Here is a 15,828-nt window from a genome sequence, read left to right on the forward strand (position 1 = left end):
GAAATGTTGACTAAAACTCAATGTGGAGGATTACAAAGACAAGATAACTGACTGAGTTTCTCTCCTGTGTCCCTCTGGAGAGGTCCTGTAGTAAAGCTGGACTTCAAAAGAGCCTCATCACTGTCACATTCTCTCACAAGAGAGCACGGTAATGGAGACCGGATGCACAGGCTTAGACTATAGGTTAGGCTAACATAAGGAGAGGAATGAAAAAATGCTTTGAATGTTGCCTTTAAAAAAAGGGAAGAGCTCCTGTATATGCTTCCTGACCTATAACTACACTTCCTTCCCCTGAGAAAAAAAGGAATGCTGTTTCAGGTTTTAGAAATTAGTAGGGACGTGCATTTTAGTATTCCCACAATAGCTCCCGCAGTGAATGCTAAAGAGAATTTCTTCAAAGCCTTTGTATCCTGGGAAATTTTAAAGCAAATCCAATGTATATAAGATCTGTCATTGCCCCTCTGCTGCCCCCAGTGGTCAATACATGGGTATTTTAAAGAGCAGTGTTTTATTTAGAAAAATTATATTTAAAAAATAATAACACACAAAGGCAACTAATCAAAGGTGTCACCAACTTCTTCCAGAACTGAAATGAAACTTAGAATAAAACGACTGTGTTATGGCCGCACCAGTACACCATGCAGACCTGCTTACACTAAATTGTTTACATTTTATTGAATGTACATAATGCAAAGTAAGCCAATTAAAACCTGTAAAATAGATGTACTACAAATGTTTATAATCTATATTCTAAACGCGACACGCTCATACATTTACTACTGGGCAAAGAAACTCCAAATGAAGGTTTATAGCCTGGATTATGTTTGCATTTTTCTCACAATGGAATCAAAATACAAAGAGAAACATAGAATAAAATGCATGTCTTTCATTCTTCCTCTCCTTTTTCTTCCTACATCTCTCCGGTTCTCTGTCCTCCATCCTTGCTATGGCTAACTCCGTCTAACACAAGGTCCCCACTTTGACTGTGGCTTCATCCTGTATTTTCCAATTATCACCTTTTAAAGGCCAGCTGGGTGCATTCCAAACCATCAGGGGGCAATTCCATTTGCATTGCTCTGAGACAAAGTCATGCCCAAGTACTTTCAAGCTAAAGTTCATAACAGGCAGTCTAAAAAGACGCTATAGCTACAAAGTCCCCAACACTTTCAGAGTCAAAACATCAAACTGAAACATTTCTTATTCTTTACAATTCTCAAAACTCTCTAAAAGGCCAAAAATGAAGACTTGAGAGAACGTGAAAATCTGACAGTGCTGAGGTAAGTTGGTGGACCTGCCGAAGCTTTAAGGTAAACACAGCGAGCAGCTTGAACCAAACTTTCTCCTCATTTCAGACTAATCAATGTAGCTCTCCTGTGAGTGCTAGCTCTGTTTACAATTACACCTCATTATGCTGATTTTATTCTCTGTTTTTCAATAACTTGATTTTTAAGCAGCTACAGGAATATTTTCCATCTATTTTATTTAGGTCAATTAGTTATGCCCATTGAAATGCACTGCAATCAAAAGGGCTTTTCCCTCTATTGAAATGACCATTGCGCACGTGTGTGTGTGTGTGTGTGTGTGTGTGTGTGTGTGTGTGTGTGTGTGTGTGTGTGTGTGTGTGTGTGTGTGTGTGTGTGTGTGTGTGTGTTGGTGTGTGTGTGTTGTGTCTGTTCCATTTGCTTTGCACATTAATGAACACTGCCTCCTGCCTGCCTTTAGGCTCTCTTTTCCTAATGCTTGGGCTGTTCACCAGTGTAAACTTGTGTTTGATTTCTTCTCTCCGCTACCCTTCGGACTGCATATAGCAGCATTTAGCTGTGAATTAATTTTCATGTTTGGATATACCCTGCTGAGGTGTGATGCCGGTGGCGCAAAATCAAAGTCTGCAACACTACATATGGGTAGATAGGCCTTGTGGGTATTTTCACAGTGCAGATCTGTAGCTGGGCGGGGGGAACTAAAGGCAGAAAGATGGGTCAACGGGCAACAGACAAAAAAAGAAGTCAGCGATAGGACAATGGGACATTTGACACAAAAGAATATGTCAATTGTGTCAGAAGGAGAAGAGTAGTACTTTTGCAGTGTGGTGTGCAGCTGCGAATGTGTGTTTGTGATAATGCCCATGTCTCTGGCCATGGGACAAGACACGCACCCACAGCCACAGCTCAAACACCAGCAGCCCTTAACATGGTGTGTCTAATGCTCCTATTTAGTGTTTGGGGTGCAGCGGCGCGTGGCCTGAGGTTTTTGGGAGGGGAGCGTGGATAGCACCTAGCCTGACAGCTGCGCCCCAAACCGGAGACAAAAGCCTGAGGAAGTACCGCATCATCGAAGATGGGACTAAAAGGCATGACAATTTGCTTGTGGTCTGGCCTATACTGCTGTCTGATTCACTGCATAGTCCAGTCTTCATGGTGAAAACAGCACATTAGCAAACACTATAATGCAAGCTTGGGGGACATCTTTAAACCAATTCCACTATATATTTAAGGAAAAAAGGACTAGCCATCATGTGGTATTCTCAGATCAAAAGCCGAAACACAAACTACTAATTCCTAACAGACTATGTTTCAAACAAACAACAGAAAGAACATAGGCCACCTTTTGTGCATCAGTCTTTTCATTGGAGTTTATTTGTAATCCTTTGATAGGAGGGAGTCTCTTTGTCAATCGGCATACATCAAAGATCCACCAACTCACCATGCTGCTTGTGTTTGTGTGTCTATGTGTGCATGTCTGTATTTCAGTCTTTAACATCACAGCAAGGCATGTTTTTAATCTATTGATTTAATAAACTTGGGGAGATGGCTGTTGGCTAAACAAATGAACCACATCTCCAGTCTTAAAACCTGGTGTGTTATTCATCATGTTTGAAGAATAGCTAAAGAATTTACAGCAGAGGACATCCAACTCATCAGTGCACTAAAATAAAGATTTTTAATAAACATGGGTATAATCATTTTGAATATGTTCCATCATGTACAGACATACAGTAAATATGAGAGAAAATGCAGATTTGGTAAATACTAGACCAAAATTCTGAAGTTTAAGAATTTACTTAGAAAACTAATTAAATCTAAAAGTGTTTAGGTCCCTGGGCCAGTTTTCATAATACCTAGAGGTGTCTCCATTTATTGGCTGGGCAATTAGAAGCAAAACAGATCATAATTACTTGTTTGTTGCCACATCCGCTATTGGGTGATAATTAGCACTAGGCGTGAATTTCAACTCTTTTAATAGTTTGTTTGATCTATGCGCGTGTTCCCAGATGGAGAATCGTGTATTAATTATTATTGCAAATTAAAGGCCCATCACGCCTGTGCTAAACTGGATCAGATGGTTTAATGAGCAGTCTCTTCACCAACAACTGAACACAAATGGCACTGCATGTTTCACAACAAAATATGATTTGTGATAATTTATATAATAGAGGTCGAATTTCTTTAATGATTTCATGACTGTATCTGAGCTTTGACGTGAATAGACATGGACTTAGTGCTTTACTTGGAGCTGGGGAGGCAGATGAAACGTCAGAAAATGTTAACCCAGGACAAGAAGGGTGGTGCAGTCGTTCCTGGCATCCACGATTACATGATGTTTTAAAATGGAAAAATAAATATTTGCAATACATCTTCACAGCAAAATAGGAAAACTATCCATTTCTCGCATAAAGGAACTTCCTTTATTATGCCCCTGTGTCAACACACACGTCAGGGGATTGAAACGGCTCAAAGATATCCACTGGTTTAAATTAGACCATCAAACAGCCAGCTGCTGATTTGTTTCCTCTGCCGTGTGTGTGTGTGTGTGTGTGTGTGCGTGTGCGTGTGCGTGTGCGTGTGCGTGTGCGTGTGTGTGTGTGTGTGTGCGCGCGCGTGTGTGTGTGTGTGTGTGTGTGTGTGTGTGGTGAGTTGAGGGAGTGGACTGAGCAGGTTTCTGACCTCCCTTGGGCGCAGCGGAGTAGAATGGTGTCAGTTCACTAAAACAACAAAGTGTGTAACAGAGTTTTTGCTTTACTAACACCTGCTAACATTAAATGAACTTAGCCGTTTGTAACGATATTAAAGAAACTAAACTGAAGTCTTAAAGTCAGCCTGAACTACACTTAAAGTCATGTCGCCTGATGTTGATAGTGCAAGGGTCTGCTGATACAATATGTATCATGATAAAAAGGGTTAGGATTCAATATATTTCAATAATAGCAAGGTGATATATTGCAATTGTTATGCTTTAACACCCCCCCGAATGCATACAATCTTAGTAAGTTGTGTTAATTTCAATCGGAACAGTGGGGTCTGCATTTACTTCAAATCACAGTCCCTGCATCATTCAACATCAGAACATTACTTTGAGAGGGAAGTGACCTCATTTCAATTTACAAATTAAAACAAGTATTGACTGTCATCCTTACATGTAAACTATTAATTAAAAAAGCTGACATTGAACTGGACTGAATTGATTAAAAAGGGTATGCAAATCATGTCATACCTTTTTCTTTAGAGTCATGAGTCAGCATATGCAATCATGCATTCACGTTAAAGAAAGACAGGGAGAGTGAAATGGTTAAAAAGCTGTTGTATAACCGACAGAACAGAAACAGCTCATACTGATATGTTGTATGCTGCTGAAGGCCAAAAAGAAGAGATGCATGAACTAAGGTTCCCATAGAGGCTGTGTCATGAGGTAACTAAGGACACTATTTTTCGAAAACAAACCATAAGATAATCAAGCTTCAATTAATCAGTCTTCCACTATTAGACATTACTAGCTAGTAAATCTGTAAACACGGCGTAATTATATCGTTGCAAAGTTTCTGGCATGATGAAAAAGAGCAGGGCCTCCTTAGTGAGAGTGGCTGTGTCCTTAGAGGGCATTAGTGCAGACATTATCTTGTTGTGGCAGACAGTTCCGTAGTAAACACCCTGGCAAAGAGCCTCATAGTAAACTCTGATGGAGCTGCAGTGTTCAGTGTTGTAGCCGTCCTGGCACGGAGATATGGGTCATGCTAGGCTGTCCTCTCCCTCACCCCAGCACAAGAGCCCAAACCCTGATGGGATTAGCCGGCCAGCCAGGCGCTCAGTGGTGGTAAAACAGAAACACCAGTGATTACGTGAACATTAAAGTCCGATCCCCTCACACTTCAGATCGGATCCCTTGTTCAGGGTCAGCAGCAGGTTAGTAGGGTGACTGTGCCGCCATTCACAACAAATATGTCAATACTTCCCGTCTGTCTTTGCATACACTGTTGACCCTGAGAGCACATAGTGATTAGATTTAACTTCACTTGAGACATGTGCTACTGTATGACTCAACGCATAAAAAAAAACACAGCTAGCTTCTTGGAATCCCCCACATGATGCCTTTGACCTCCCCAATACGTCTGATACACCAACTCATTTGTTACAGAAATATGAAGTCACACAGGTTGACATTTCCTTAATTTTGTTTGGGCTAGGTCACTAAACGCAGAAAGCTTGGCTACCACTACTCTGTGTTAAATCACTACTAAAAATGGGATTAGCCATGTTGGAATGCCAGGGTAATCACTCATTCAGTAGCAGCCAGGGGAAAAGACCTCCTTAAGGAGAAGGGGTGGGTTTTATATAGCCGAGAGCTTTGATTACAGCTTCGTCTTTAAACCGCATCCGATGAGTAAAGACATGCACTGGTCCTCCCCCACATTTACTAGACAAGTCGACCTCCTGTGTTCCTGTAAATAAGTGATGTCACAGCGCTTAATGATGCCCAGACTGCAAAGTCCTAAAGAAACACACTCCCAGCTTCATCACTACTGTGAGCACGCTGCCTAACCGTCATGTCAACAAAGAATTAGTATAGCACATCCTATTACTCTGGAGGACTGCTGATGATGCAGTCCAAGTCTGGAGTAGAGCACACAGTCAAGGGTATTCTCTCTTTTGTATGAAGGCAGTAAAATGCACCCAGTGGGAGGAGAAACATCGTCCTCATCTGTGGAACGACTGCTCTGTCACTAATGAAGATGTTCATATGGTGAGTGCATAGAAAAAGAGACACTTTTTCGGGGCTTTCTTCTGCTCTACTCGACGCAGACTTGTAGTGACAGTTGTTTCCAGTTGCTACATATAAAGGGCCCATCATAAAGCCCGGTTAGAGGAAACAGGATAAGCGCTTGAGCCAAGGCAGTAAAAAGCTCTCTGGAAACTTGAAAGCCACACAAATGAAGTCTGCGTCTGCCATCTGGAAACAATAAACAAACAAAACCCAGCAGCCAAACAAACACCACGAATGGAAGAGGGAAAGAGAGAGCGAGGGAAAAATTGAAGCAAAGATTGAGTGTGTGAATGAGTGATAGGGAGCGGAGGGTGTCAATGTTAAAAACGTGTGCAGCATGCATCATTAGCAGACACTGATGGGAAGACAGACAGAGACAACCCTTTGTATCAAATCTCTTTTGATGCTAGGGAGATGGCCCTGCTGTTTGAATGTGTGTGGTACCACTGAAACCTGGTTCTAATGAAGTGTAGCGCTAACAGGAGGCTGCCTGTCTGCAAATTGTGCCAGTGATGCGATGAGAAGTTAGAAGCCAGTTCCAAATACGGCAAAATACCAAAAGAACCCAGCCAACTCTTCTCTGCATGCCCAGATAAATAAGAGATAGGATTTTTCTTGATTGTTTTTGTATTAATTCAGAGTGTGACACAGTTGTCCTGTTCTCAGTGGACATTTTCATGTGTGTGATCATATAGCAATACATATTAATCAATGAATTAACTTTTTCTCACTGTATGGTGCATTTGTGATACACTGCTGAGGCATGGCAGTCATGGGACAATTGCAAAAAGATCGGAATATTATAGTGAGTTCTCCTTAGTGCTGGGCAAATGACAAAAAAAAAAACACAAAATGTGGGGTTGTTTGTAGTACAAACAAACCCGCCTGCTCGCCTCTCACCATGGGCAATCTAGCCTTATTATTTGCATTACATGATCATCTCAACCCGGTTGTGACAGAAGTAATTGAACAATTACAACAGACACTTTGTTATGCATCTATTATTGAATTAAGAACAAGACAATAAGAGCTGCAGCTAATGAACAACTAACCCATTGATTCTCAACTCTGGGAAATGTCCTCAGCTGCTCATCTGCCTATGCAATGTTTTACAATGTGTCAAGAAAAAGAGAACGTTTTAATAATGTACCGACAAACTGATTGTCAAATGTATCCCCCATTACATTACTGTCAAACAACTTATCAATGATTTGACTAATCTGTATCCATTAAATGTAATAGGATCTTAATCTGTATCCACTAAATGTAATTAGAGTACAAACCACTTCAGTTCCTTTTTGTTACTGTAACAATACTTAATTGTCACCTAACTACTATCAGTACTTATTTTCCTGGTGTTAAGATGCCTTTCAAGAGAAAAAACAATATAACACTGGAACAGTTGATATTCCCAATGAAGGTTCCTGTATAGTCACTCGGTTGTAGTATTGTGAATATATTTATTGGGGGAAATTCATGAGCTAAAACTTCCCTTGGTAATAGAACAAAAACATCACAAGCTGCTCTCAAAGACCTCATCACCAAGCATACTGTCAATACTGACACCGAGGGGTTAGACAAAGAACTGCAGTCATGAGGCCACAGCATTAACCCCTGTACTATAACAGATAGTCCCACCTATAGGTGTACTACGCTTAAACAAACAAGGCAGAATGCCATAGAAAACCACACGCACGCTAACTCACAAACACACACACACACGCAACCCTCCTGCTGTGCATGGTTAACAAACACTTCGCTATAAAAGCAGGCCTCTTACTCATTAGGGTGCTGTGTATCAGACAGGAAATGCTGGGTAAATTACACCTCATCGCCCTGGAACTACCCGACCATCACCATGGCAATGAGCCAACCTCAGTGCCGTGAGAAGACCAAAACACCGTCCTCCTGGCAGACGAGGACTGGGAAGACATGGTTTCACCCAGATAACAATGATCTAATGTCAGTGATGCAAATGTACTCCTAAAGGCTTCCGAGGTGTAAACTGAACCTGAATCTGTGTCTATTTAATAGCCAAAAGAACCCCTTTGGCTTTTTGACAGTGATGCTGACTCCAAATCTGGAAGCAATATCCTGCCCACACACAACTCTAACGGCTACCCCATTAATGCTACATGGACTAAACTGTACCAGCCCAACACACTCTTTATTAGAAATTGTTAGTCATGCCTACAGTAAATGATTTAATACCGTTCAATAAATGGATCAACACAGGCGGCTACAGCTTGTCATGGGAATCAGGAGGAAATTGGGTGGTCTTTATAAAGAGGTCCATGTGTAACATCTAAAATAATTTGGTGGTTGACCAAATGTATTAAGAAGAAAAAGAAGCTTGGACAAAAAATAAACATTGTCCATTTGATTAAACTGCATAAAATATTATTCTATACATGCTTATATTGCCGTGAACACACACACTAGTCTGGATTGTTTCATCAAAGCACTGTATTGGCTCACATTTGTTAAAAACAAAAACACAAGATTCATGTTATCACTGAAAACAGAGAACATTTCCCCAGATTCTAATTCAATACTACCACCACACTTAAAGTCTTAACCACATAAACCACTCGTGAGCCAAGTCCACCCCACATTTTCGAGAACAAAATTCTTTTGTTGCATTGTTCACACATTCCTCCCTGACCGTGTTTATACAGATGCGATTCCATGTGTGTCTTGGGGTCCAGAAGAAGTCCTACTCTGAAGCCAAAGATGTGCTGCTGATCAAAGGCTTCAGTGCCAGAGCGGAGACACTTGTTTTGGTTGGTTTTTTTTTTTACTATGGGGATAGAGGGTATAACATATCCATCTGTTGGCCGTATGGATCCACCTTGGTGAGCGCTGGGACAAGTGTAGGCCTCTCTTCTCTGCCATCTCACACACGTTTACTCAGCTGGCCGCCAGAGCTTTGTTTTCACACAGCAACATGTGTTAACTTAATGCTCTGTAACAGATTTCAAAGGCAAGACTAGCTGGGTCAACAACAGGTAATAGAGCAATTTATTGATTCATTGGCGCCAAAAAGGAAAGAGTAAAAAGAATACCTCTGCGGAAACCGATGAGGAATACACAGGCAGTGATATCCGGTTGTCTATCTTGTTTACTTAAACCCCATCATGTATTATTCTAATGTTTAATTTGGCTTGTAAAGAATAGTGTACATAAAAAGGCTAAGGGGAAAATAAAGTGAGCTCATATTTCTCTAAAGATATCTCAGACTTTGGTACCATTAAGCAATGGCCAAGAATGTGTCTGTAAAACGATTACATAAACCATTACACAGTTCAAGAAAGGCAAAGAGCATAGGCTTTGGGGTTACTTGGCCAACCTGCTCGCCCTCCCTCGCTGAAGAATTTGGTTACACAGTCCCCATGGTTGTTTTCCTGCTTGATTGGATTATGGCCACACACACCTCGAGCTCGGCTTCCACCACCAATCAATGAGGAAATGAGGTGTCAACACACTGGTGTTTATTCAACACTCATTTATTTATCTACCGGAAGCCGAGGCTATAGCTCGACCACAGAAGACACCAGATGAGTGAAGGGATTTCAAATGATGGCTTATTTTTATTAACATTACAAACAAGGGATTTAGTGAGCCAATTATGTTAACGAATAATACATCCGACACATTTGATGTAGTTTTTAAATTGCCTTACATGTACATTTCTGTTGCATTATACAGTTTACATACAATTTAATTTAGTTTAAAATAACATTATATTTAATGACAATAAAATAAAAAAAGTGTGTAACATATAGCAACATTTTGCCCTGCTTCTAATCTCTTTTACAGCCGAGAAGACATAGCTTTGAAACTTCAGGCTGTGCATCCATATGACCGAGCTGAAAGAGCTGGTAATGGGAAGACACCAGGAAGTCTCTAATGCTTCCAGTCAGCATGAAGTGCCATCAAAATAAAATGCTGCACAGTAGCTGCTGCTTTAAAACAACTAGGGCAATTGAAAATTCTCATCCCAATTTATGCCAAATGCCACTTTATAAACATTCTAGCATGCCTGCCAAGTGTCTGCACTGCTTTATGCCCTTTCTCTTAATTGAAAACATTATAGGGGTGCATTACACTCAGGGTTTTTATAAGCTGTGCTATAAAGCCCTAGCAGGCCCTGGGAGGGGAAACTGCCCATTAACTTATAAGGTCCAGGCCTTGGCTTTCTTAATTGACAACCTCTAGGCTACTTTCATCACTTGTCGACTTCATAGCGGCAGCCAATGCTTCCTCCAGGATGCTGTTGCATCTTTGACACGAGGGTGTTTGTGACAAAGAGCAGTCTGCCGCCAATGCCAGCGCGAGGGCTCTAGGCTGTCCATAAAACAAGCACACATTCCTCTCCTACTCCCAGCCTTTAGAGAGGGCTGCATTTAACCATGTAGAGACTGCCTCCCAGAAACACCAGCCAGAATTAAATATAAATACCATATAAAACGATTACAACTTTTGATATGCTTATGCAAGTCTAGACATATCATAAACACATTCTCAAAAAACAGAAAGATACTTAAAGGGGACCTATCATGCAAAAAGCACTTTTTTATGTCTTTTATACATAAATATGTGTCCCCGGTGTGTCGGGGAACTCACGCAACGTCAGAAAATAAAACCCGGAGCTGATCCGGAGCTGATCCAGATTTGCGTCCGATATGACGTAATATCGGAAATGTAGGCTGGCTTTACACCCACGGGCCTATCAGAAACGTTGCCATCAGAAACAATGCCCGACTGTTTTGGACGTAATATGGTCGGTGCATGTTTACATTAGCATTGCTAACACTCAGAGCTAACCTGTACTGCACAGAGCATGTGTGTGAAGAAGCAGGAAATAAAAAGGAACTTACCTTGTGGTATAACCGGCAAGAGAGAAAGCCTTTGAGCTCCATACTGTTTCAGAAATAATCCTTGATAATCCATGATATGGCGTTTCATCATGGCAGAATCTGACGGTAGCATCTCCCGCATGAGCTCGGCCCCCTCCTTTTTTTATTATCAATTTTTTTTTTTTTAAAGCTATATACCCCAAATCAGCACTTTTGAAACAGGAAGTGAAATAGAGGGATATGAGGCATGGCTAGAATGGGGGATCTGTTTGGTATTTTGAGCATAACACTTCATAGACATGTTTTTTATATATTTTTATATATCTGAGACCTATGCTATTGCCTACAAATAGCATGATAGGTGCACTTTAATAGAATGATTTAAAACCCTGCAAGAACAATGCCAGATGTTAAGTAAAAAAGGAAACACCAAGGATGTATTCATTTCTAATTAAGGCCATCACCATAGGCACTAATAGATAAAGACACACACACAGACTGGCGTGACAGTCACTTCACACTCTGATTTAGCAGGATCATCAGGTTTATGCCTCTGGAAATACATGCGTCTTGAATTAGAGCCACATGTCACAATACAGTTGACCTGTATAGACAGACACATTACTAGACTGATAAACTCACATTAAGTTTTTTGTGACTGACATTCAAACTGTCAGAAGTTTCCCATTATATCTTCTATGGGACTTCAGTGACACTTCCAAAAAAGATAGAAGAGCACTGGGCAGCTTTGACTGCTAACCATCTGTCACTGAATTCCATTATGTAAGACTATTATGTCATTACTGTATTCTTTAAAGGAGTAGACCAGTTCATTAATATTGCACTTCAATAAAGTTTGGGCCTTGCAGAAAAAAATTGCCAACTTTTAACCATTGAAAGGCGACATCCTGATTTATAATCCTTAATACGAGTTTAGTTAACAAAACCCTGGATTCTACATTTGAAATTATTATTTGGCTAAACATTGTGAGCATCTATTCATTTGTTTCCTTTCTGAGTTTGCAATACTGTTTATACTGACTATGCCTCAACAACTGAGATGTATTAGACCATTGTGTATTTAATACTGGATTATTTTGCCAATCCAGCTGCGTGGATTTATCGAAATTAATTTATCAGGCCACCCCTTTCGACAAGTTGAATGACAAAACTAATGAGATGAACATTAGACCTGCCTTGCATTATCATGCTAACATGATAAACCCTTAAAGTGCCTCTAGTGTGCCTTTTGACATTTACTTATGTTATGATGTTTGCATCATGTGTTGAAGTACTTGGGACCTCAGCTATAACATTTGCTGAAATGACATATACATTGATGGAAAACCAGGTGATTATCAAAAAGGTATATATATATTGACATGCAGATTGAATCACTTATAATCACCCCGCTGAGAAATCTACTTCCTACAATTTAGGTTCATCACTGTGAGACCTACGCAAAAAATAGATACTGGAAATGTGTGAGTGTGCCAAGAGTTAAGACGGTTCTCTATATTGGAACAACAACGATTGCTTGACCAACTCTTGAGCACTTTACTAAGTTTCAAAGAGGGATGTGAAGATGTTTAGAAGTAACCAGCACACAGAAACAGTAGTTGCACTGGTTGACTGCCATGAGAGACTGACACTATGTTCACTTGTGATCAGCATGATGGATTCATTGCATTATTAATAGTGGATTTATTGCTGGACTAATCAATTATCTTTGCTGTCCTGTTTTTTCATGCTTACCCTGTTGCTGCTTTGTACAACTGAATTTCCCCACGGGGATTAATAAAGGTCCATCTTATCTTAATTACCTGCATTAGTTTTAACTATGCATGTCAACTGTGTATATATAAAACACAGGCAAAATACATTTTCAGCAAGTTGACAATGCATGTGGAGTTAAAAAGAAAGTACAGAAATGTTTGCACAGTAGCTGCTGTAAGATAAGGTTCAACCAATTACTTTATAGTGATATCATAATCATGCAGTCAGACATTAAAAGGGCAGTCAGTTGCAGGGACTTCCTTGTCATTGCAGTAAGGTTACAGGCAGCCAGAGCTATAGTTAAAGATGCCCTGCACAGAAGTACTGGCCGAGAGTCCCGGAACAGAAGTCCAATTAAAACCACGGATAGTTTTATTTTTCTGACAACTAGATACAATGTGTGAATTAATGAGCTTACAGAGCTGCTGGAAGGTTATTTATAAACCCAGGAGAGAATCAGGCTGACTGTTCCCCCATGCTTCTTGTTCTAAATAAACAAAGCTAAGCTAAGCACCTTGCACAGACAGGACAGTGCTATTGCTTTCCGTATTTAAAGCTCTGAGAGTAAGCAAATAAGCACATTTCTCAAAACGTTGAACAATTCCTGTTTAGTACAGGCTACCTTATTGATTGGCACTCTCAGATTTGTTACTGTAGCAGACAAACGCTTGACACTTGAACATGACATTGAGACAACAGAAAGTCTCAAACTTTTTCCATCAAACAATTACACTAAATCAAGATGGAGACACAACAGAACACAAAACAAAGCGCCTACTTCAACAGCAGAGCAACAGCGAGACATTCACACACTCAAAACAGCAAACTACAAGGTGACATCCAAACAATGAAAAGCTACGTTTAACCGTTTTAATGCCAAACTCATACACTGGCACTGTGTATAGCCTTGTGTGTTTTTGGCTTCAATTACCTTAACGCTTCTATTTATTCATCGCCACTTCATCACATTACACAGACATGTATCCTAGTCGTTTTATCTTCGTAAGCAAAGGTTGTAAACACAGTCTGTGTGCACATGTCCAGCTTTTCTAAGCTCTTAGCAAACACATAAGTTAGCTAACAGCCAACAAAACAAGTGGCATTTAACCGACAGCTTCTACCGTAACAACGAGGACAATTCATCGACCAAAATAAGCAGCGTTACATTTCCGATGTGAGTTTTACCTCAAGAGATTTAGCAGAAAGAGATATTCAAGAACATAGCTGACTTACTTTGGAAGAAGTCGTTTCACAGCCCTGGTAATGCGCGCCGCCATGTTTCTTTCGATGACGCGTTAACAGAGCAAGCAGCAATTGGCTGCACAAATATTTGCCTCGTTCTGATCGAGCTTTGTGATTGCTCAGAGCATGAAGAGGGGCGGGGTCATGGAGGACTCTTCGCACATGGGAAGGTAAACAGCGACCATACAGTGAGATGGTCCTTTTGGGAGAAGGAGAGGAAGGGCAGAGGATGGTATTTATTTTCCGAGGGAACTTATCCGAACAGTTTAAATAAAATAAAAATATAAACAAATTGGAAGATAATTTAAAATAAATAATAAAAAATGACTTTGAATGAAAGTTATAGTTATATACAAAAACACTGGTTCCTGCTAGACAGAAGAGACAGAGACAAGCTTGAAACGTAGAGAAATAGGAGAGAGGAATAAAGGGAAAGGGATATTTTGAGCACAAGTCACGTCACCCCAGGAGTTCTCTCTCACAGCAGTGGTGAATTACTACTACTAACATCAGCAAGGTCCGAGTGTTGTGCACAAATGACACGCAATATTTGCCACGATTAAGTCAGCAGGGGATTTGCTCCAAATGTCAGCATTCAGGGGACAACAATTGGGCTTTGGGTGTTTTCAAAATGTAAATGTGCTGCTAAACTTACTTGATGTAGGTTGTAGAGACACATTTATAAGGTGGTACACTTTTGAATAGAAAAAAAAGAGGGAAAAAGTCCACGATGACCCTTTCTTTGTCTTGCATGTTTTGGGGAAATGGCCTTCCTTGGCTTTAGAGATCATGACAAAGCAAAATAAAAAGTTTTGTTAATTTATTTAAAGTTTATAGTTTTCCCATTTTTCCAGAGACCAGCAATCTGATTTATTTGTACATTATTTGAACTCACAAGTGGCTTTATTTGTATTTCTTGGTCTGGAACCAGGTGACCAGGTCACTGAATAAAAATGAGTGGTCAATCAACCTTAACAAAAAAAACCTTTTTTTGGCTGTTATTCCTCCTTTTTTTCTTTCCCAAATGATTGCATTTACATGAGACATGAGTTGAAACATGTTTTAATGGGTTTGCATTGCGCTTTCATTTTAAAGAAAGCCTATGAACCACCAATTTAATGTGATTATTTGACATTATACCCTCCCCAGGTCATTTAACAGATAAAATATATTCTTAATATACGGTACGTAAATGACAGAAACATGGAAACTTGGATTTTTTCTTTTTAAATATATATTTGATCCCCAAACAAAGGGAGCTTATTCGGGCATCCATTTCTACATGGGAAAAAAAAATGCAACGGAGTTGGAAAATTCCATCCATGGGTTACTTAGAAACTACTTATTTCCCTCCCCCTTCAGTTCATCGAACACAATTGTTGTCTACTAATCCAGTTTTGATAGCATTTGGCACACTTTCTTTGGATCACAGTAGGATGCTCAACTTCCATTCTGGTCTCCCCTAGGAACCTCTGAGCCCAAGAAAGCAGCCGACACCAGGTCGCGCCAGAGCAGGGGGGTTCTCTGTATCCTCATAAAGCACAGAAAATTATGTTTTGATTCAAGTCACCCCTTGCCACATGCACAGACAGACACACACACATTCATCAATCTGGTTGTTAATTTAAAATATATGCTGAATATGTGTTTATTCTTGTCAATCTGTTATGTTGTTAAATGTTGCAATCACCTAATGACCCCCCTGTAAGGCAATAGAATATAAAATATTATGTCAAAGGCAAGAGCTTTTCGCCTTTGTCCCCCCTCTGTACTCCCTGATCCAAATGGACAATGCATCACTAGGCCTGGATGTCTCAGAAGTCTGGGTTCATTAAAATCTTGAATGAGTGCCAAAGCTGTAGTCATAGATAAAAGGAATATGAAAGGATAACGAAATTTATGGATGGCAAGTCAC

At 40.2% G+C, this 15,828-nt stretch overlaps 1 protein-coding gene across 1 annotated transcript in view; it reads right to left on the reverse strand.

Moving 5' to 3' along the window:
* Positions 1-13,983, reverse strand: part of clybl (citrate lyase beta like) — a 57,318-nt gene extending 43,335 nt beyond the window's left edge. The window contains exon 1 of the mRNA XM_034128893.1: positions 13,905-13,983. Within this exon, the coding sequence (XP_033984784.1) occupies positions 13,905-13,948 (44 nt within the window). The 5' untranslated portion in view covers positions 13,949-13,983. The remainder of the gene's footprint in view (positions 1-13,904) is intronic.
* Between the last annotated feature and the right edge of the window lie 1,845 nt (positions 13,984-15,828).

This window comes from Trematomus bernacchii, unplaced genomic scaffold, assembly GCF_902827165.1.
Source record: "Trematomus bernacchii unplaced genomic scaffold, fTreBer1.1, whole genome shotgun sequence".
NCBI classification, from domain to species: Eukaryota; Metazoa; Chordata; class Actinopteri; order Perciformes; family Nototheniidae; genus Trematomus; species Trematomus bernacchii.